Genomic DNA, 21,523 nt, shown 5'->3' with positions numbered 1-21,523 from the left:
TGAAGAGGTCAGTGCATTCCAGAGAAGGGTGTTTGTCAGGTATTCAGATTTGTTATAACAGATAGAAGTCACCCCAAGCTTGGGTTTCATGGGGAACTAAGACACTTGTGTTTCAGAACTGAACCCCCCTTTCATCTCTGGGTACACTTGGAAAACCATGTGTGCTTTCCCAGTGCTGTTAACCACAGTTTCCCTTGAAAGCACACAACATCTGGGCACTACAGGAGCCCTGCATTTGTGTGACTTTATTCAGTTGCAGCTTCACTGTGGTGTAGGCTTGGTCATGTGTGATATTGTGTAAAGACATACTGCATTTATGTTGTGGTACTGACTCACACTCAGAAGGTACTGGGTGATTTTAGGTATTGGGTTATCACATTTTCCATATTCTGCAAATGCAATTCTGCAGTTGGTAATACATGTAAGATCAGTTGTAAAAACAAGCAGTAGGAAAGGAGAAGAGATGAGTCAAGAGAAGAACAGAACAAGGGGCCAAAGAACCACTTCAAAATAAGTACTAGGGTTTTTTAAATTATTATCACTTAGCTTTTGTGTTCAAGGGTTAACAAACCACTATAACTTGTTCCCTTTTTCAACATTCTGTCTGACCTCCTAGATCTGCAAACACACACACAAAAAAAGTATTTAAGTATCTAAAATGTAACTTCTTAATTTCTCTGTTAGATCCTTTAGGGATATCCTGTGGCTCAACCTTTTGTCTGAAGGTCAAGAGAGTTTTATTCATCTGACATAAGTAGCTTGAGTGTGGCATTTATAACCTGAGTAATGTTATGGATGATAACACCATTAGACATTTTTACAGCTTCAGCAGGAGTTCAGCCAGCAGGACTATCAGGCTGATAAATGCTTTCATCTTAAAGGTTGTATTGCTACAATAACCCTGAAACTTACAGCTGCTCCTTGAAACCTACAGCCTGGCTGAAGAGATGAAGTGTGCCCTCTGATATTTCTAGGTTGCTAAAGAGCTCTCTCAAGTTCCAGTGCAAGAATTAATATGCTGACATGCAGCTGTTCTGAACTGGAAATTACTGAGGACTTCATAATTTTAAATTATTTGGGGGCAGTGTTACTCAAAAGAATTAGCTTTGGATTGAGATGAGACTGAACTGTTGAGTGATGAATACAAAGATTTTGTTCCTACCCAATTATGAAATGCTTCTGTGGGGTTTTAGGAGGCAGACTCTTGTACTGCTATTTTCAGAAACAACAGAGGCTCAGCTCCCCTCTCTGAGTATTTGCAGTTCCAGAACTTCTTGTAGACTAACTAGAAACTAATCCCTAGTAGACTGAGAGTGGTGTGAAAAGCTAGCAGTGACGACTGGTAGGATTTTGCCTTTGTAAAAGTTTGTTTTGTTGAGATCAGAGAGTGGCTGTTTTGAAAATGAATAGTGACAGTGGCCATGCACTGATCATGCATGTGAAAACAGTGGAAATAGTGAACAGTGTGAAAGGAGATGTGATGATATAAGTGGAAAAAGAATAGAATAAGGGATCACAAGGGAGGATAGTGTGAGTTGAACAAAGGTTGAATGCTTGCTCTTACACCTAAGGAATAGTATTTTGAGGCTTGTAGCAAACTTCAGTTGCTGTTTTAACCCAGCAACGATTTAACACAAAAATATTTTTAACCTGTAATGATTACAGTAAGGCAGCCAGATACAGATTTTTTAATTATTTTTGATAATGGGAAACAACTCCATTGTTTTCCTTAAGATTTTGATGACTTTATGGGAGTTCTGTTAAATTGCCATTCTGGTTTACAACCTTCATTATGTTGATCATAAAAAGAACTCTAATTTTTTTTGTTTGTTTTGATTTGTGGTTGTTTGGGTTTTTTTGTGTTTTGGGGTTTTTTTGGTTTGGTGGTTTTTTTTTCTTTTTGTTGGTTTGGTTTGGGTTTTTTTGCTTTGGCATATTTTTTGGGGTTTTTTACTAAGGCTTAAGGAACCACACTTCCTTTCTGAACTTTCAAAAGTGCAATAATGACAATTGCTTCCTAGGAGACTACTGTTGAATAAGTGTGATACAGTACACACATTGCTTGCTGCGAGTCTGACACAGCCTCTCAGTAGGAAGATAGAAAAGAAGACCTCTGACTGCAGAGGTCACTGAGGGTGATTGCAGGCTTTGAACAAGAAGTGTACATGGAGATCTTAAGTGGGCCGTGATTCTTCAGCTTGGGAAAGAGATGACCAGGCAATTACATAATAGAGGTCTGTCAATTTGTGACCAATGTTAAGAATGTAAGTAGGGAACAATTATTCGTGTTTCTTTCAGTGTAAAGAGCTAAAGGTTGCCAAATGAAATTATCAATTATCAGAGAAGAGGGATTGTGGGTTTTTTTTTGTTGAAAGCTGCAGGAGTGTGGGGGGAGATGCTTGCTCAGTGCATCCTGTTCTTTTACTCTTCTCCAAACACTTGACCATTCTTAAGGGTAAGATCCAAGGCTAGGTGAATTTCTGACCTGGGCATTTAATTGTTAGAACCTTAAATTTACTGGAAATAGGTGGTTGACTGAAGAGCAAGTGTAAGGTTTGACCTTCCTTTGAGCTTCATTTTTAATGCTGGCTAGTTTTCAAGTTGATGGGTGCTTTTAAACTTGCTTTAAAGTGTATTTGCCTCATACAGAATTATGTGATGGCAGCAACAGCCTTGGCTAATCCATTTATTGCTTTAGGATTTATTAGTCCTTATTTCCTGATTTTTCTCTTAAAATTCATCAAATATGCAAGATCTTAACTTTCTTAAATCCTCAAGAAGAATTTATTAAAAAGGAAATTGCAGGTTCCAGTCAGTCTGACTTCAGTCTGTGATTGGCTATGGAGTTGTTTAAGGACAAGAAAAAACTTGGATTATCCATTTTCTGTTTGAAATGGTGGGCGGAAGCTCTTCTCATCTCTTCCTGGATGTGCAGCATGTTGCCTTATTACCTTCCCCTTGGCCTGTGTTAATCTCCTTCCAGCTGCCTGATCATACTGCTTTTGTCTCTTTTTTGGTTTTGGAAGGCATTCTCCCACTTTGTCTATGCATCAGCTGAATAACCTGTCCTTCTCTATTCAGCTTTCTATTTCTCATGAACCATTTGAAATCTCTGCTAGGACCTCACTTTGGTCAGCTGTGTCTTTTCTTTTGATATTGTTATGACTGATGCACACCTTTTCTGCCACCAGGTTTAGGAGTTTTTGTATTATCCAAGAATACTAAATAATCTGTGGTAGCCTTTCTGCCAGCTCAATTTTGGTAATAATCAAGTTCAAATGAAGTGTAATGTCTCATATTAAAGTGAATGAAATGCATCCACCATGAAACATTACTTGCTCACAGATTTTACAAACTTGCCTGTAGACTCTGGTGCTTTAACTTCATTCTTCACATTCATCTTTGATTGCAGGGTCCTATTCTGGCACCCTTTCACATCCATGACTGCTTTGCTTTCAGTTGATTTCCAGGATGGCTGGTTAATGACAACATGCATTTGAAGGAGGGCCCCGTGGCTGACATTTGGTGGGACTGAGGGTTGTTGTGTCATTTTTAGGTACTGTTTGGCACTGCTGATGGACAGGTTATTGTCATGGACTGCCACGGGCGCATGCTGGCCCACGTGCTCCTTCATGAGTCAGATGGCATCCTCAACATGTCCTGGAACTACCCCAGCTTCCTGGTGGAGGACAGCAGCGAGAGCGACACGGACTCGGACGACTATTCCCCACCACAGGGTAGGTCCTGTGCACATCCTTCTGCTTCAGCTTTGCACCTGCTCATGAAGGCATCCCAAATGCCAGGGCGATGTCACACCCTACAAAACCAGCAGGGTGGCCACAGCTTCAAGCTCTCGTGGAGCAGAGGGCTGGTATGGGAGAGTGGGTTTGTTCCAGCTCTGCCACCAGCCTTGCTGCAGGTCATGCCTCATCTGTGCTGCTCTGCCTCTGTTTGCACAAATGAAATAACATCACAAAGCTCGATAAGTTTTCAGTAAGGCTGAGTGAAAAACAGTAGACACGGATATGTCAGGTTTCACTGATAAGCAGGCATGAGGTATTGCAGTGGTTGGTGTGTATGGAGGTACAGAGTGCAGCCACAGAAATTAATGCACTATTATATAGATTCATGTGAAAAGGCAGCAGTACTAGACATGGTGTGAAGTACTATATATTTAGTGTTATCTCTGTTTTGTAGGATTTCTGTAAAGCTCATCGTTACAGTCCCATCCTTCGTAGTCCTGACATAAAGAGTTCCATAAATACTGCAGAAGGCTCAGAAATGAAGATATTTCCTGCAATGACATGGGGTAGAAGCAGGGTGACTGGAGTTGGCTGGAGTTATTAATTCACATGCTTCAGAGCACATTGCCAGTTTGAGAGTCAGGAATAAATCCTTCTCTCTCCTTAAGTCTCAATACAACTTGTTTGGTGAAATATTTTGGTTTTAAAGTCTTTGGAAATCATCAGTAGCAGAGACTTACGAGGCTTAGGTGCTCATGCACAGTCTGTCCCACCCTTCTCATTCAAGTAATGACAATACTTACCACTGATGTGATTGATCACTTTATAAGCTCTAGGTGAGCTGTTCCTGTGTTTCAGTGTATAAAGCCTGAACTACATTAAGAACTAACTTTCTATAACACTCAGTGATTGTACAGTGAAAATTTTAAATACATAACAATTATTCAAAAATAATTCTGAATTTGGGTCTTGGATCTGAACCTCTGAATTGAGGACTTTTTCAGTTTTAACTCTAATTTGGATTCACACTAAAAAATCTACCTTTTCCACTATATAACAAGCTTATGTATTTAACATATATTGAAGGAAGATAATCTGATCACCTGGTAAAATGTTAGAATATTTTAAAACTGGATTTTGTTTTCGCTTTCATGCCTTACTTCTGGTAATGGGTAAGATTTCTTCCCTTAGAAGGAAAGAAACTAACTTCAACCTAGCAAGCTCCTAAAGCAAGACAGACAACAACAATAAATTGGATTTTTCCTGGGGTTTTGTTGTGTTTTTCAGAAATACTGAGGTTCCATTTGGAGGATGGTGAAATTGCAAATGAGAGCTTAAATGATCCAAATGTGTGTGTTAGCTTTTTCTGAGTCAGTCAGGGGGTGGGTGGACTCGTTACAAGCCTATTTTAATGATTACCCAAACATGATCTGTTTTCTTTAGAGCAGATGCAGCATAAACCTCTCAAAGGTGACAAGCCTTTGACTCACACAGATGTGTAGGAAGGACTAGAAGTTTGTTGGGATTTTCTTATTAAATTATATACACACAGAGGTGCCAGTTACTAGACATTCTTCTCCAAAATTCTTTCTCATCAGCTTTTTTACAAGTTCAGGAAACAATACTACTCCTAACTGGTTCTGACATTTTTGTTGACTGGAAAGATGTTGGCTGGGCCTTGACAGGCACTTAATCAGGGACAAGTGGCATCTCCTCTCAGAAACTGTAAACAGGAGTTAAACACCAAAAGCTGCAGATGCCAATATAGGTCATGAAGTATTTGAGCAAAGGAATTTTAGTGAATTGCTGAAAAACAAGCTCAGAGGACCAGAGAATTTGCAAAACTGGTTTTTAAAGCCAAGTGTTCCATTTGGGCTCACCTCTGCTTTTGGGTGCATTGGATCCTGTTATGCAGAATGGCAGGTATCTTTTCATGCTGCTGCCTAGACATTTAGAATGCAGTAATTTGTGAAAGGTCAGTATGTTCTCTTTGAAGTTCTTAAAATGTCTCTGTGTGACCCCAGGAGGAGTCCCTGGTACCTGCCCAAGCGAAAAGGGTATAGAACAAATTGCTTTTAATGTCATTATATTGTTCATCATGCTGGTTTTCAACTGAGATTCTGAGGAAGTCTTCTAAGGCACTGGTTTTCCATTTTTTTTTGTCACTTTGGGGAGTTGAGAATGGAGAAAGACTGAAAAAACACCACAATGTAACATAATAGTATATGCATAAATCACTGTGGATATGGTGCAGCGAAAATTGACAAAGTAAAAGCACTGAGGTTTCACAGAAACAAAGAAGCTTAACTAGCTAAACCTGCTTTGCTTGTGCCCACAGATGTTGCAGAAATAAGCAGGTAGAGAGGCTTGGAACAACTCCTGATGGTGGTAGGCTGAAGTACAGTGTGTTTTGACCTGGATGTGATTATTTTTGGTTGCTCACCTTTTGCTCACTCAGAGCCTTGTTTTGCAGATGGACCAGCTGCCTATCCAGTCCCGGTGCAGAACACCAAGCCACTACTGACTGTCAGCTTCACGTCAGGAGACATCAGTTTAATGAACAATTACGATGACTTGTCTCCCACTATCATCCGCTCAGGGCTGAAAGGTACGAATAAGAAGCTGTTTCTCCCTCTCCCGTGCCCTGTTTTTCTTGTATTTTTGATGATGTGTGCATAGGTTACATTGTTGTGCCTCTTGCTCCTTAACCCAGGAGCCCTGAGCGCTGTTATTGCCGTTTCCAGCAGTGACACCTGCTGGAGGAAGAGCAGTTCTTGGCTGATGGAGTTTCTGTGTTTGAAAAAATGCTTCACAATATTTTTGAGATCGTGTTTTTGTGGCAGGTTTGTAGGGCAACTGATTTGCTCTGCAGTTTTCCAGCAGAGTGCATTAATATTATTACAGTTCTTTGTGTGAATGTCTCTGCTACGTAACACTTCCTTTGCATGTCTAATTCACAAGATCTTCCATGCTTTTGGTAACCTGTATAAATTGCAATTCTGCTTTGGTTCTCACAATTATTGAAAACTTGCTAGAATTATTAATTGTCAAGAGGCAAGTTGTTCTGAGAGAGAAAACATTCCAGTGATTATTACTATAAATTTTGCTAAGTGATCTGCACAAATGTTTGTACAATCAGTATTCCATGTAAAATCTTTAACTCACATTGAAATTTTTACTGTTCTTACCTATTAAAAATGTCCTTTACTTTGCCAGCACTCTCCGTGCAATTTACTGTGCTTTGCCTGCAGAGACATTTTAATTCAATACAGCACATAGGCACATGCTTAAATATAGGTTCCACTGAAGCTTTTTCATCTCCACAGGTGAATTAGTTTTAAATTAGGTGAAAAGAGAATTAGGCTGTTGGAGCAGACTCTTAGCTGTTCTGAAATAGTGGGATGTTTTTGGTGAAAAGTTGCCCTTACACTGTCCCCACAGTTTTTTGGTGATCCGTTATGTACAGTAGTCTTGGGAGGTAAAAACATCACCTGTAAGGTTTCTGTTCCATTCCTTTCTCCTGTGCCAGCCCCAGAAATGTGTGAGTGCCAAAACACAGCATCGTGAGACAACCCTACAATCCAGAAAACTTCATCAGTGAAAGGATACCAAAAGTGTGGAGAACTGGGGCCAACTTAAAAAAGCTCTTGTGATAATCACCAATGGGTCTGCTCAGCATTTCTACAATATTAGAGTAATCAGGGTACAGAGCAGTCTTGAGTTGTCATCTAGTCTAGCTTTCAACTAGAAACAGTAGGAGAAACAGACCCCATCTTATTCTCTGTTTAGAGTTGCAGGGCTCTATCTTGCTGAGGATGTGTATCCTGTTTCTCCTTCCCCACTGACTTTCACTGGTGTAAAAAAGATCCCTTAAATTTATTACCCTCCTGTAGCAAAATATTAATGTGCTAGATTGGGTAGGAATATTTTTATTAGTTATAAGCTTGACTACATTTTTGTCATCAGTAGACAAAAAACATGCAGCATCTTACTGGATTGGGAATGTGTGTGAGACAGAGAAAGATGATTGGGATATTGTTGTTTTAAGCACTCTACAGTGGAAAGTATTTTATGTCTGGTTCTATGTAGATGTTCACACTTCCTGTAGCTTCATAATTTTTTTCAAGTGACTCTAAATTTTACTGGATTTTATCACAGGCAAGAATGTGCAAGGACTGCAAGTCCTTGTTCATGTGTTTGTGTTTAAAATCTCAAAGTATTGCTCTGTGATCTCTGCAGCAGATATCCTTGCCTTTATTGGCCGCTGTAGGCTACTCATTGTATTTTTAAAGTAGGCAACTATGAAATTATTTCAAGCAGTAGCAATATATTTTTAATATATAGAGAATATACATATTGTACTAGTTTTGCAAAGTTGTCATTTTACTGATAATATTTCTGTTAAATTGACAGAGGAGAAACCTTAATAATTTGATTACCCAAATAAAAGTTCTTTTGATCCAGCTTGAACAGTCCTGGTAGTTTTGCGAGTCCTGGTGGAGATCCTGAACTGTTCAAATGTATCCTTTATTTTTTTGGTGCTTTTTAACTCTGATTCTCAGTGCACTGCTTCCTGCAGAACTGCTGAGCTACATCTATTAATTGTACTAGTTAGCCACAACTACTGCCTCTAGAGCTGTTGCACATTTACAGTGCTCTGTGTTCAAGGTTTGCTGATTTCCATGCCTGTGCTGGCTGGAAAGTAGGGGTGACTGACCCACTGATTCACTTGTAGACCATTACCCTAAATGAAACCTCCATTTGATTTTTAATCTCTGTGCTAGTGCTGAGAACCTGTTCACCAGTTATTTTGTGTAAAGGTCCAGTAGTCATTGAAGATCCTCCCGGCAGTGCCAAGTCTGTCAGTAGAGCCACAACGCCCTGGAGGGATGCTGCAGTCCATATCCACCCCCTTTGCTGCCTTTGCAGCAGTCTAATCTAGGACTTTGAGAGAGAGAGAGAGAAAACTGCTGGACATTCATCTTCCTCTTGTCATGGGAATCAGCTGAAAGTTTTACCTGAGGACATGTATCCAAAAGAGACAGTTTTTTCATTATGGTAGTTCCATAGTTATCCAGTTACCAAAAGTGGAGCTGATCAGCTTGCCTTGTTTATTTCTAACCTGCCTATTTTTTCCTGTCCAAGAAACATTAATTAAATCCCATTGTAGGTTACTTAGAAGACTGAAAACTAAGAGAAAACAAGAGGCATACAATGCCTAGCTGTGGAAAAAATACCCTGAGGAACATGCGGCTTCCCTCTGATATGTACAGAAGCATAATTCCCATGAGAAATATCAGAAGGTTGAAATAATACAAAACCATTTTAAATTACACATAAAAGTCCCTATAAATGACAAGTTGACAACTTGAAACAATTTTGAGATCCTTCCTGCCAACTCTCATTTCTCTCTTGCTTCTTCATTTGAAGACAGCTTCTCGCCCACAAGTGTCTTCAAAAGGTTCTTGGCAGACTGAGCATCCCAGAGCACAAAAGTTTTGTCTTTACCTTCACTTTGTCTCAGCACAAAATAGATGCCTTTCACCTCTGGTTTAAGAGTAAAAAGATTTAAATACTAGCTTGGTATTCCTTCAACATGGAAATCTGCCTTTGAAACACAAGCAGAAATGCAAAATGCTTTTTTAGAATTACTCTAGAAGTGTGACAAAGAACTAGAGGGTATGAGTTTGAAATAAGCATCCCCAAATTAAGCTGTGGGCGTCCCTCATCATGAGGTGCCTGTAAGAGAAGTAACTGATATCTATATTCATATCCATGTATATGAGAGTCTGAGCAGTCCCTGTGTGATTCCAGTAAAACCCTGCTAAGCAGCTGAGTAGATTTTACAAGTCAGAATCACAGAATCATTAGGGTTGGAAGGGACCTCTGGGGATCAGCCAGTCCAACCCCCCCGCCAAGGTAGGGTCCTCCAGAATAGGTTGCACAGGGTCTTGTCTTGGTGGGTTTTGAATGTCTCCAGAGAGGGAGACTCCTCAGCCTCTTCCTCTGCTGCCCTCAGTGTAAAGAAGTTCTTCCTCATGAGGTTGAATTTCTTGTGATTTAGTTTATGGCCATTGCTCCTTGTCCTGTCACTGGGCACCACTGAAAAGAGTCTGGCACCATCCTCTCTGCACAAAACTTTGAGATAATAATGAGGTCCAGTTTCTGGCTGCTCTAGACCAAACCTGCCCAGCTCCCTTAGTTTCTCCTTGTAAGAGAGATTCTCCAGAGCCCTCATCATCTTTGTGTGATGGTGGCAAAAGAAAACATATGATATGTGGGCCATCTGTATTTATGGACACAATCCAAGTGCTTTTAGGTTCATGCTATACTGTTGTAACTCTAGTTTGAGTGGTGTTAAAAGTTACATTGACAGCCATGAGAACATGAGGCATTGCCAGATATTCTGCTTTTTTGCATTATAGGCCTTTGCAGACAAACACTCTTTGCTACTCTCTTAGTAAGATTATTTATCTGCATATTAACTTGATTCCACTTATTTACCCCAAAGCTGTATGTAGGATCTTCCACATCAGTTTCAACATCTCTAGTAAATTCTTGTTCTTATGTGTTTAGGAGCAACTACTGATTACATTCTAGACTCACAATAGAGTAAAAAGAATGTTTTTTACACATTTTTTTCAGTTTACAAAATGAAGAGTCTTTCTCAAAAGTGCATCTGTGGCATATTTTCTACTATTTCAATGAAAGGATATAGGTTTCTAAGTACTTAAGGAACTTCTGAGAGCATGTTTTATCTGTTCACGTCACTTTGCAGCATCTGGAAGTGCTGTTCCTGTTGTTTCTAGTGAGTGGTGATTCAGACATCTTTGTGGTTTCAGATGTGGTGGTGCAGTGGTGCACACAAGGAGACCTGCTGGCAGTAGCAGGCATGGAGAAGCAGAACCAGCTGCTTGACCTCAGCAATGGCTCCCTGCTGAAAAGCGCGCTGGTCAAGTTCTACAATGTGCGTGGGGAACACATCTACACCCTGGAGACACCTGTGCAGGTAGGAGGCATTTTTAAAGTCTGTTCTCCCTGCTTTGCTGACATGTTTTTCCCACTTTAGCTCATTGCTGTAGACCTGCAATGTGGAAAAGGTTGCAAAATGTCCCGAATCCATCCTAAAACACAATATAGATAAAAATGAGCTATAAACAATGGTTGTTTGCATTAAGGGAGACATGCAAGACTGCACCTGATTCTAAGGTCCACTGTGGTAGGCATTGTGGAAATACAAAAGGAGAAAGTCTGTTTCACAAACTCACTGGGCCATGAACAGACAAACAGAAAAAGAAAATTCCATTGTTTTATGGATAAGTGACTGAGGAGAAAAAAAACTGAATAATTTGCTTAATGTTGTAGCAGAGCCAAGAGCAGGACAAAAATATTCCAAGTCCAGTATCATAACTACCAGATTATTCCATTACTGTAATTTTCTAATGTACAATCATTTGGTGTGATGCAGTAACCTCAGTCATGTAACTTGCAAAGTTAATGCCAGCATATGGTCTGTGAGCTGCTCAGGAGTAAAACATGCTTCATAGGTGTTTGCTGGTACTTCAGAGCCCAGCTGAATTCTGTGTCATTTTCTGCAGAATAGGGATGACTCCCTTCTGGCTTCTGCTGCTAGTAATGAAACTCTATAATAGCTTTGAAATCTAAAAGTGAAGGAAAATGCTGTAGATATATTAATTATATTTAATGATGATACCATGTATTATCATTTTTTTTCCAGTACCCTGACCTGGAATGGATGCAAAAGGGTGACATAGTAAACCATCTGCCAAGCCTTTGTGTTTGCTTATATTTAGCATTAACCTGTGCTTATTAACCTTAGCACTCTAATTTAGATAGAATTCTTTAGTTGTGTAAAGTGTAAAATAATGGTCTCTAAAGCCAACCTAAATATGTACAGTGATGTCTAATGCTGATTTAGGTACCTAAAGGACTCACCCATAAACACAGCTGTGTTGTCTCCAATGTAGCCCTTGCAGCAAAGTAGCCCAGCCCTTTCCTCTCTGGGTCAGTTCTGAAGAAAACATATTTATATCAGTGTTGCTTTTTCCCAGCCCAGGTGAAAGCAAACCTTGTTCTGTTACTTCAGTACCAGAACTCAGTATGTGCAGATCAGCTGTTGAACCCTCTGGTGCCAGGCTGTGAAATCACTCTGTGGTTTGAGCATCAGAACCCACCAGGTCAGGTTATGACTTATGTGTGTGCAGGCTTTTCCCTCACTGCTTTTTTCCTGCTAATTTCAAATTCTCCTTAATTTAAATACTTTCATCACCCCTAGTTCTCCATGTATAGCTTCAACTTCTTTTCATGTTTTCAGCTCTTTCCTTTCTCCTCCACCCAACCAGCTGGGAGAAAGCACATATTGTGCCTGATGTGGGGGCTAATTATTCTGCCATTATGTGAGTGCTTACAGGGCAGCTGAGAGGTCAGACAGGACAGGTGCATGCCAAGTTTGTACTGCAGTATTTCCAATAGTGGAAGTAGTAATATAAGCCTTTCTGCTTTTTCCAGCAGCAATTTTTGTTTGGAATAGCAATATTTTAATGTAATGGAGATTTCTTCCCCCATTGTCAACTGCAGACTAAAAGCCAACTTCAGAAGTTGTAAGCCAGGTTGTTAAGTGAAGGATGAGGACACTCAGGGAGAGGCAACCACCAATTAATAGCAGAATCAAGGAGTCTCATTTCCTTCAGAAATTAGGATAAAAGTAACATTCAAACTCATATATTTATGTTTATTAAAAAGCTGTGTGCATAAACCTACCTAAAATTAGAGCCACCTCTCTTCTCTTATTAGTCAGTGTTTAGTCTCTTTATTTGGTGCATCTAAATTCATATTTACTCAGCTGCAGGAGGAAGTGAGTGATCTTTCAGAAGAACACCTGTGTCTACTCTCATGGATTTTATTCTCCTATGTATTTGAATGCTGGTCTAGCAGTATTAGCAGCTAAATGACAGGTATGCTGGAACATTGTTAAGTATTTGGTTTAGTGACAAAACCAGATAAAAACCAGTGTTGCAAAAAAATTACTGGTAACTTCTGCTATGCTGTGCCTGTGCTCCAAAGATGTATGTGCAAAGATGAGAGTGAGTCAGTGGTCCTAGTAATTTGTCTCATGACAAATTCATCAGAATAAATTAATTAGTTTTCTGTTCCATGGCAGTCAGCCTTGTAATGGGATTTTATAAGATTCATCACTGGTTACTGAACTAAAAAAAAAAAAAAAAAAAGAAGAAAATAAAAGAATTTCCTCTTTCCTCATTTTGAACTCCTCTGCTAAGACTTTCTTGTCTTAGCAGAAGAGCAAGAAGAAGCAAATGTGTGACTGGAAATGATTGAACAGTCATTGATTATAAATGACTGTTGTTCTGAATACAAAAGCCAGGTAAAATAAAACAACCATCAATATAAAAAAATAATGGATTACAGTTACAAAACTGATTTTCAGTGTGGTTATCTGTCCTAATTCTTTGACATAGCAAATGTCTGAAAATGTTATCAGTAAAATATACTGAACTGTTTTGTTTCTGTTGTTTGTCTGTCCTGTCTTCGGTAAGATAGTCAGGAAGCAGATTTTATTGTTTATAACAAAACTCAGTCTAAGACTGACAGGATTTGTATGCAACTTAGCTAGAGTATTACTAAACATAAAGTCACTGCAAATCCCAGTGGTAGAATAGATTTGGGAACTGCAGGTAACTCATCTGAATGATGACTGTTGTCATGGATCCCTTCAAGATGTTCCATATGCTGCCTTCTGCTCCAGCTTTAGTGTGGTTTTGGCATCCTCTGTCTCGTTTGATTAACTCTCTTCAGCTTTTACCTTCAGTGTAGGAATTTATAGTTCATAAACCTAGTTTGCTGACTATAAAGCTCAAGATAGGGAAATCACACTTGTTTAGAAGTATTGGAATAAAAGCAGTAGCTTTGCTTGAAAAACAACATTCATAAACAGAGTGGTAGAGTTGGCATAGTGTAGCATTCGCTCCTGTTCCTGGCTCTGGGGCTTCAGCCTGGCATCCTGCAAGGATGTGTTTGCAGAATAGAGTGGAAAGAGCTGAAAAAGCATTGGTAAGGGCTGGTCAAATACTGAACTGAATTCTATGCAGAGAGCATATTTTAAGGGCTGGTGATCAGCTGATGGCTATTCAAATACATACTATCAGTTTCTGTAAAATTTACCTCTTACTATGCCCATCCTTGTATGCACTACAAACACCAATGTGAGGTATGAAAAATATGCCCAGGTTTTTCATGGTCCTGCTTTTTCAGTATTTAAAAATGAGACTGCAACAGCAGGCTGCCCTGCTGGTCATAATGTTTTTATTGGAAGGATGTTAATTTCTTATATTGTTGGTAAGTCCTCACAACCTTTCCCCGGCATCAAGCAGGGATGAGAATAATCAACTCCTTTAAGACTGTTTTATAGTCCTGCTAAAATTGTTTACCAAATGCTGCAACCTAGTTCTGTCACTTTAGAAGATCTCCTCTAATGTGCAGACAGGTCTTTATTATATCAACCAGCTTTACCTGCTGTCACTTCTGATTGGAAACAGATGCTTCATATCTTCCTATATCCTGAACTTTGAACAGGAGTCTCCTACAGGATCTCTTCAACATTATCTAACTGCCAACTTTAACAAACTTGTGATTTTTTTCTTTGTAATGGTTCAGTCTTGTGGCTTATATTTGGTCCCTTCTTCAGGTTTTATGACTTTTTAATATGCCCCAGAGAGGACCAGGGGAACAAGAGCACAGATTTAGAAGCTACAATGCAGATCTCCTCCATACACCTTTAATTCTACAGTAAATTTACATGACTTTAAGGTTTTATATCACTGTGTAGCTGGTGTGAGTACAGATTACATCTCGAGTGCAGTGAAGGAGGATGAGAGGGAGCTAAGCTTCACATGTGGTATAGACAACAAAATTAAATGTAAAAAACCCATGTTTATCTGTGTAATATTTTTAAACCAAATTCAAGATGATGTACCAAAGACTAAATTTTTATGGAAGAAGTTTCTAGAAGTCTTTGAGAAGAAAACCAGCTTGCTATAGACCTGCTGCTGTCAGCATTTCACAGACTGCTTCTCTGCTGGAAATGTCCCAGCATCTAAATGAATAGATTGAAGATTATATGATCCTGCAGAAACCTGGTAGTTCTGTAAAGGCTAGAGAAGGAAGATGCAATTTTAGGTTTAATTCAGATCAAAAGGTTCTGAAAGAAGAGGCTGCTTTTTTATGTTATTCAGCTGGGCAGACCTTGCTTACTTTTCTTCATTTATTTCACACAGAGTTTTCAGGTTTGTTACATCTGAATTAATGTTGCCTTTCATTTATATTGCCTAAAATCAATTTTATTTAGTTGTTATAGGATGACAACAAAGCTTCAAGAAGAGTTTATTTTCCTACAGGAAAAAAAAGCAACAGTTTAGAACTAACTGGTGAAACATGCTTTAGTACATCAATAAGGACCTTGGTGTTCTTTATATAGGCACAGGATCATCTCTGCTGCACAAATGGATTTTGATCAGCACTGGAAATTGAAGACACTTTTCTCAGCAACTCTTTCTGTTAAAATGGAATCTTGTTGTATTGACTTCTTAAAAGATACTGTAGAAGTAGAGAGGGTATAAGAAACAGCTGCAAATCAAATAAGAGTTTATGACATCAAAAATCATATCAGGCCACAGCAGTGGCAGATTTCTCATCATTTGTCACCATCAATTCTTAGCAGTTAATATTTTTCCCACTGTAAATATGAGGAGCAGAAGAATGAAGGAGTTGCTTTCCCACACCATCCATGAACGCTGTGGCAGCACAGAGGTGTGCACACACAACTCACAAGAGCCAGGTGGGCACTGCAGCCATTGCACCTCTCAGCTTGTCTCTGAGAGGGAAGAGTGTGCATCTCTGCATCAGCAGTCTGGAGTGAGAGCAAGCAGGCAACCTACTTACACATGCCATTCACTGGGTACTATTTTGCAGCTGTGTTCTTCCTCCTGAGAAAAGTCCTGCTAGTTCCTGGGCTTTCTGCCCTGGAATACTATTTTTATTTCATTACCGGTGGGAGTCCCAGTGCTAACAAAGAAGGGATTAGTTCAAGCAGCAGGCAGACCCCGTGGCTCAGGATTTCTGAGCTCAAGACAGGCAGCAAGAATCAGCTAGAACAGTGTTTTCATTGACTGAACTGCATACAAGTGATAGGATGTATATCTATTATGTTCTCTCCTGTAATAGATACAGTAGGGTGACTCATAAGAAGCAACCACAGGACTTTGACTGGGAATATCCATTCCTGCATGCTCTTCTAAGGGGAATCAACATCCCAGCTGGGGTGGGATGTTGATTCCCCTTAGAAGAACATGCAGGAATGAGTAGATTTGAGTAGCTGTAGCTCACTTTCAAGCCCACTTAGAAAGAAATGGCAAAAGAGCTCCTTGTTAGTCACTTGGTGAGATGTGTTTTCAGTCAGTATTTCTCCTGATAAAGCTTTTTTTTTCTTGTGCTTTAGCCAGTATTTTCTAATATATAATTGTCATAGAGCTACATGTTGGTATTTAAATCCTGGAATTCATTCAGGTATTTACAGTTTATGCTGAGATTTTTCACAACCTGATGATATTTTTATATGCAAAGTGAGATTAGAAATTCTCATGTTATATTGGTAGCTGCATTTCTTCATTCCTAGCAGAAAAAAAACCCCGACTGTGCAAACATGAAAAATAAAATTCTTCTGTCCTAGAATCTGCTTGTTCATTTTTTAACAGGTAGATACAACAACAATTTGTGTACAACAACTTTTGTCCTTCCTTGTTTTGCTAAAACAGTGCAAATAAGTGGAAGCTTTATGAGGAACAATACTTTTATGTTGGATGCTGGAGGTCAATTGCTTTTTTTCAGTAGAGTTTGAAAAGAAAGCTGTGGCCAGCTCATAACTGACTTGCTGCAGTAATTGATTCATATCTCTTGTCCAGCAAAGGAAAGACTGGGAAGCATAGTTATTGAAAAATATTATTGGAGCAGTACTTTAAAGGTCAGGTTAGATCTGGCATTTGGGCGATCTTTTATTTCTCCAAGCCTGTAATGACAACCTAATTTTCCTTGAAGCTCATCTGAAGTCTTAGCCCTTCACTGTAAATTAAATGTTGCTGACCACTGGGCTGGAGGTGCACCAAGGGTCTGATCATTTCAGAGAAAGGAAGGCAAGGTATGCCTGGTGGTGTGGTGCAATTGCTCTTTGTTGAGGTTGAAAATATTAAAACATAATGAGGTCTGTGGGGAAACTAATTGTACAAATGGAAGAGTAGAAATGTCATGATTTACAAACAGTACAGCACATGTAGGTATTGTGTGTGGGTTTGTTTAATCATCCACCCACTCACATATTGTTTGCATATACATTCATAAGCAGAATATAGGAGCATCATACATTGAGAAGTTTAGAAGGTGACTGAATTATGGTTGCCTGTAGGGAAACAGTGGTGAAGTTTTCAACTTCTGACTTTCTGCTCCTCAGAGCTCCACAGTGCTGTGTTGCCAGAGGTCCTACCCTGCATTTCAAAGCTTCTGAAAAACCTTTCCCTTGAGAAAGTGTTTTAGATTGCAAAGGTTCCTGCACTGCTACTATCTGCACCTCTGGTGCTCTATGTGTGCAGCAGTAACCTGAGGAAAGAGGTGGCTTTTATTTGACTCTGTTTGGATGAAGAATGTCCTGCCTGGGTGTGATGTTTTGGGTTATAATAGCTGCAATATGAGACATCGGGTCTGGGTGTGCTGTATGGGATTATGATAGCTGGGATATTCAACTTCTCTTCTGCTGTTAAAGTCTATCCAATAAACAAACATTTGTGTGCCAAGTCACATACTTGTTTGTCCCCTCACTGTGTTTGTAGGTAAGCTGTAGCTGATGCAAAGGGAACAGCAGGATGCAGTTTGGATCCCACAGTCATGATCAGGCAGATAGTGCTGTCCATGCTGGGATTCAGCTCTTGGGGAAAATCAGGGTCACTTCTACTGTGCTTTCTCAGGCTGTCCTGTAGTAGATGTGGCAGGTACCTACATTTTGCCAGTGCCTTTTCAGTTGCATTTATTTGGTAAACAGTTTGAACTGTCTCATTGCTGCCAGACAGTGTGAGGGCCGAGCCACACTCACAAATCATGAAAATACCAATCAGTAGGGGATACCTCATGTGGCCTCTCCCCAAATGCAAGGCTGTATCCCACAGATTATGGCTATGGCAAACCATGTAGAATTATTGATGGCACACAAAGGATTTCTCAATTCTTTTGAAGTTCTCCACTACAAAATGCATTCAGCAATTACTGTGAAAATCACAAGGTTCACATGTTGCTTCTTTCTATTTGCGCATCAGTCAGCCTGGAGATTTGTGCCTTCCTGGAGGTGTGTGTGTGGTATTGCCCAGATGTAATTAAAAAGAAGTTCCTTCATTCCTCCTACTTTAAAATCAGTATTTTCCTCGAAATTTAAATCTAGGATAAGTTGACATAGTAGGGAAGATCTCTTAGGTTTTTCATCCAGTGCTTTATCTTGATGATAAATGTTGGTATGGTGCTGTTCCAGCTGCATTTTGCTTCATATCAGTCACATAAACCAATCTTTTCCCAGTTTCTTGCCTTTAAGCATCTTGAATTTGTAAATGGAAGGGAGGCTTTTTCCCCAGACCAGGTTGATCTAACCCTGCTACCTGGGACCATCCTGCTAATAGAGGAGTGAATAAAAGCTCTTATTGCTGCTGTCTTGACCCTGTCTTCTTGTTTGATGTGTCTTGTGAACAGATATTCCAAATATACCCTGACTTTTCAATAAATACAGTTCATTATTTAGATGAAAACATGTTTGCTTAAACTTCTGAGTGTCACAGATGGTGAAAACAAGGAAGACCTTCACAGAAAGGAGTAAATCTTTTGTAGTTGATGACAACCTGCTGTATAGCATTCTTCATGGAGTTAGAGCTTCATCTTTACTTTGTGTTGTTTATTTGCACAGAGGTAGCAGATGGGATTGAAATACCACAGGGTGTGTGTATATAAGCAAATACAGGAGCTTTGTAACACAGAAAGCAAGAGATGACAGGTGGATGCAAATAACACTTAAGGGCAAAAGTAATGATGATAAGGCTGGAGGAGGTCACAACGGACTGGTACTTTACAAAAAAGTATGGGATTTAGAAGTAAAGTTTAGGGAGCTCCTTGCAGGCAGGAAATAAATGTTCTAAGCAGCAGTGTTTGTTCATCGTTAATCTGTTATTGTGACATTTCGTATCAGTTGGCCCTGACTCCTTCTGGTTTTACTGTCATGATTTGGACATTTCTGAGTGTAGACAAGTAAAAGACAAAAGGCCATTCTCTGTTGCATTCCTGGTGCTCTTCCACAGTTCAGTTCCTCCGGGAATAGTTCAAAAGAGACACTACAGCAGAAGACTTGGCACAAAACAAGAAAGCTGGTTGGGTTTTGTCCACTTGTTTTTTAAGTGTCTCCAGGCATATCATTTAACTGTTCAGATGTAAAATACGAGCTGTTACCAATGGGTGAAGACTGATTAGATGACTGAATAAATCATTTGCATAGGCCATCAAAAGATCCTACTTCTCAACACCCCGTGTCTTTAAAGTCACTTAAACTTATCTAGGTACTTAATTTGGTAGCTGATTCCTTGTGTGAAGAGTTTAAGCATCCTGAGTAAAAAGCACAGAATAAACATCAGCTGCTGTTTTTGATGATTTGATGTCATTATAGAGCACGACACAGTACAAAGTACCACGACTCCATCAGAAGGGTGCAAGAGAGATTTATTAGAGCAACATGTTGCTTTTATTCTTTTCCAAGATACTTACATTCACTTAGCATACACATTCTCTGCCCATTAGTTATAGGAAAGAAACAAAGTTCTCAGTGGGTGACCAAGGAGCCATGTCATTCTGTGAGCCAGCTAGAGTCTGTATCTCTTAACTATCTCTCCTTTATCACATCTCCATAGTGACAACCTTGGTGTCTTCCTCAAAGGAGATATGGGGCTTTCCTTTATCTTCAGGAGGCCTTTGGTGGCTCACAAGAACAGCACAGAATGTCTTTCCTACAATTTGAGTTGTTCATATTCTACTTCTAGGGGCAGTGGTGGGCACTTGAAGTTTCTGGAAGACTTTAGGGTAATGTGATCGGTGTGAATTCATGCGATCACTTCTTGCACAGCCATCTTGGAAAAAGCTCTTTTGCACAAAATCTTTTGAAGTTGTATCCTTTTGCTCTTCATGCAGCGTCCCATCATCTCCATCTGTTGGGGTCACAGGGATTCCCGCCTGCTGATGGCCTCTGGGCCCGCGCTGTACGTGGTCAGAGTGGAGCACAGGGTCTCCAGCCTGCAGCTGCTGTGCCAGCAGACCATCGCCAGCTGCCTGCGGGATGACAAGGACATCAGCAAGCTGACCCTACCCCCTCGGCTCTGCTCGTACCTCACCACTGCCTTCATACCAACAATCAAGGTAAACAGAAAGAAATGGGTGCCTTGTGAAGAGGGAAGTGTTGCTAGATCTGCCCCCTCCAGGGTGCTCCTAAGTGGCAATGGCTAAATGATAAGATTTTATCATTTTAAAAGCTTTCACATCCTCTTCAAGACCCCACTGATGCATTTGGTTCCTATTAAAAATCTGAAAGGAAGCTCACACATGCTGATCTGCATTATTCCATGGAGATGGCCTTTCCAAGTATGTAACAAGGGTAAAATATGCTGGTGACTCACAAAGACTTCTGAAGAAGCTCGCGCTGGTGATAATGCTCTGTCACGGTTACAGGAGGGATTCACAGGGGTAAAAGTGTACCCCCTCTACACGTCACAGGAGTGCTTATAGTCCCAGGAAGGTTAGGCTTAAGACCTGGGGCTGCCCAAATATTTCTACTAACACTGAGTTCTGCTAAGCTTACTGCTCCAACAGTGCTATGGAATAATGAGCCAGGTATCACACCTTTTCCTGTACCACCAGCAGAATCATCTGCACAACCTGTTTGTTTCATGGTTTCTGCACAACCTGTTTGTTTCATAGTTTGGCCCTCAGAACATCTTGGGATTTCTAAGCTGTTTATCTCAGCCTATACACCAGAGCATTAGCTGGTAAATGCTTGGCATTCAAACATACATTTTTGTGATTTTTTTGTGTACGTATTACACCAGTCCTCTTCATCCAGAGGTCCTCGTTAAAACAATGCAGAGCTAGAACAACTAATTTGAAATCAGTGGGGCTGACCCAGCTTAAATGAGAAAAAATGATGCCTACAAAATAATAATTCAGTATGGTTCCATTTGGGTTCTGCTAATCAGGGCAGTTTGTGCAACTGTAAATAATTTCATTTGTCAAAGAACAATATAAATGCCTTGCTGTAACCATAACTCCTGGATCTCCAAAGATGCAGAGCATTTACCAGGCCAGAAGTCTCCAGTTCTTTCTAGTTCTTTCCATCCGAGGTTCTCCCCAGGATGCTTCCCGTGTTGTTCCAGAGGCACTCTTCTCTAGAGCATCAGTGTCAATTCCTGGCTGTCAGGGCAGGCAGGGAAGAGGAGGGGATGGGTTGGATGAAGGCAGCAGTTGGCTGGGAGCCCTGGTGGGGGTCAGAGGGCAGTGCAGGGACACATCATTGCCAGCAGTCCTTGTGTCACCTCCTAGTGGAGATGCAACGATGCAAAGCAGTCGTGGTGCTGTGTAGCTGAGAGGTGGGAGCAGGGTTTCCAGAAGCCACATGCCTGTCC

General features: G+C 40.2%; 1 protein-coding gene across 4 annotated transcripts in view; it reads left to right on the top strand.

Moving 5' to 3' along the window:
* The window catches only part of TULP4 (TUB like protein 4), a 163,727-nt gene that overhangs the window by 120,829 nt on the left and 21,375 nt on the right, over positions 1-21,523 (top strand). For all 4 annotated transcript variants that reach the window (XM_071434636.1, XM_071434615.1, XM_071434625.1 and 1 more), the window contains exons 5-8: positions 3,557-3,737; positions 6,217-6,351; positions 10,586-10,752; positions 20,040-20,264. In XM_071434636.1, the coding sequence (XP_071290737.1) occupies positions 3,557-3,737; positions 6,217-6,351; positions 10,586-10,752; positions 20,040-20,264 (708 nt within the window). The remainder of the gene's footprint in view (positions 1-3,556; positions 3,738-6,216; positions 6,352-10,585; positions 10,753-20,039; positions 20,265-21,523) is intronic.

This window comes from Agelaius tricolor, unplaced genomic scaffold, assembly GCF_023055355.1.
Source record: "Agelaius tricolor isolate 1412-34295 unplaced genomic scaffold, bAgeTri1.0.p SCAF_1, whole genome shotgun sequence".
NCBI classification, from domain to species: Eukaryota; Metazoa; Chordata; class Aves; order Passeriformes; family Icteridae; genus Agelaius; species Agelaius tricolor.
The sequence above is the reverse complement of the archived record's forward strand: the minus strand, read 5'-3'. Positions and strand labels throughout refer to the sequence as shown.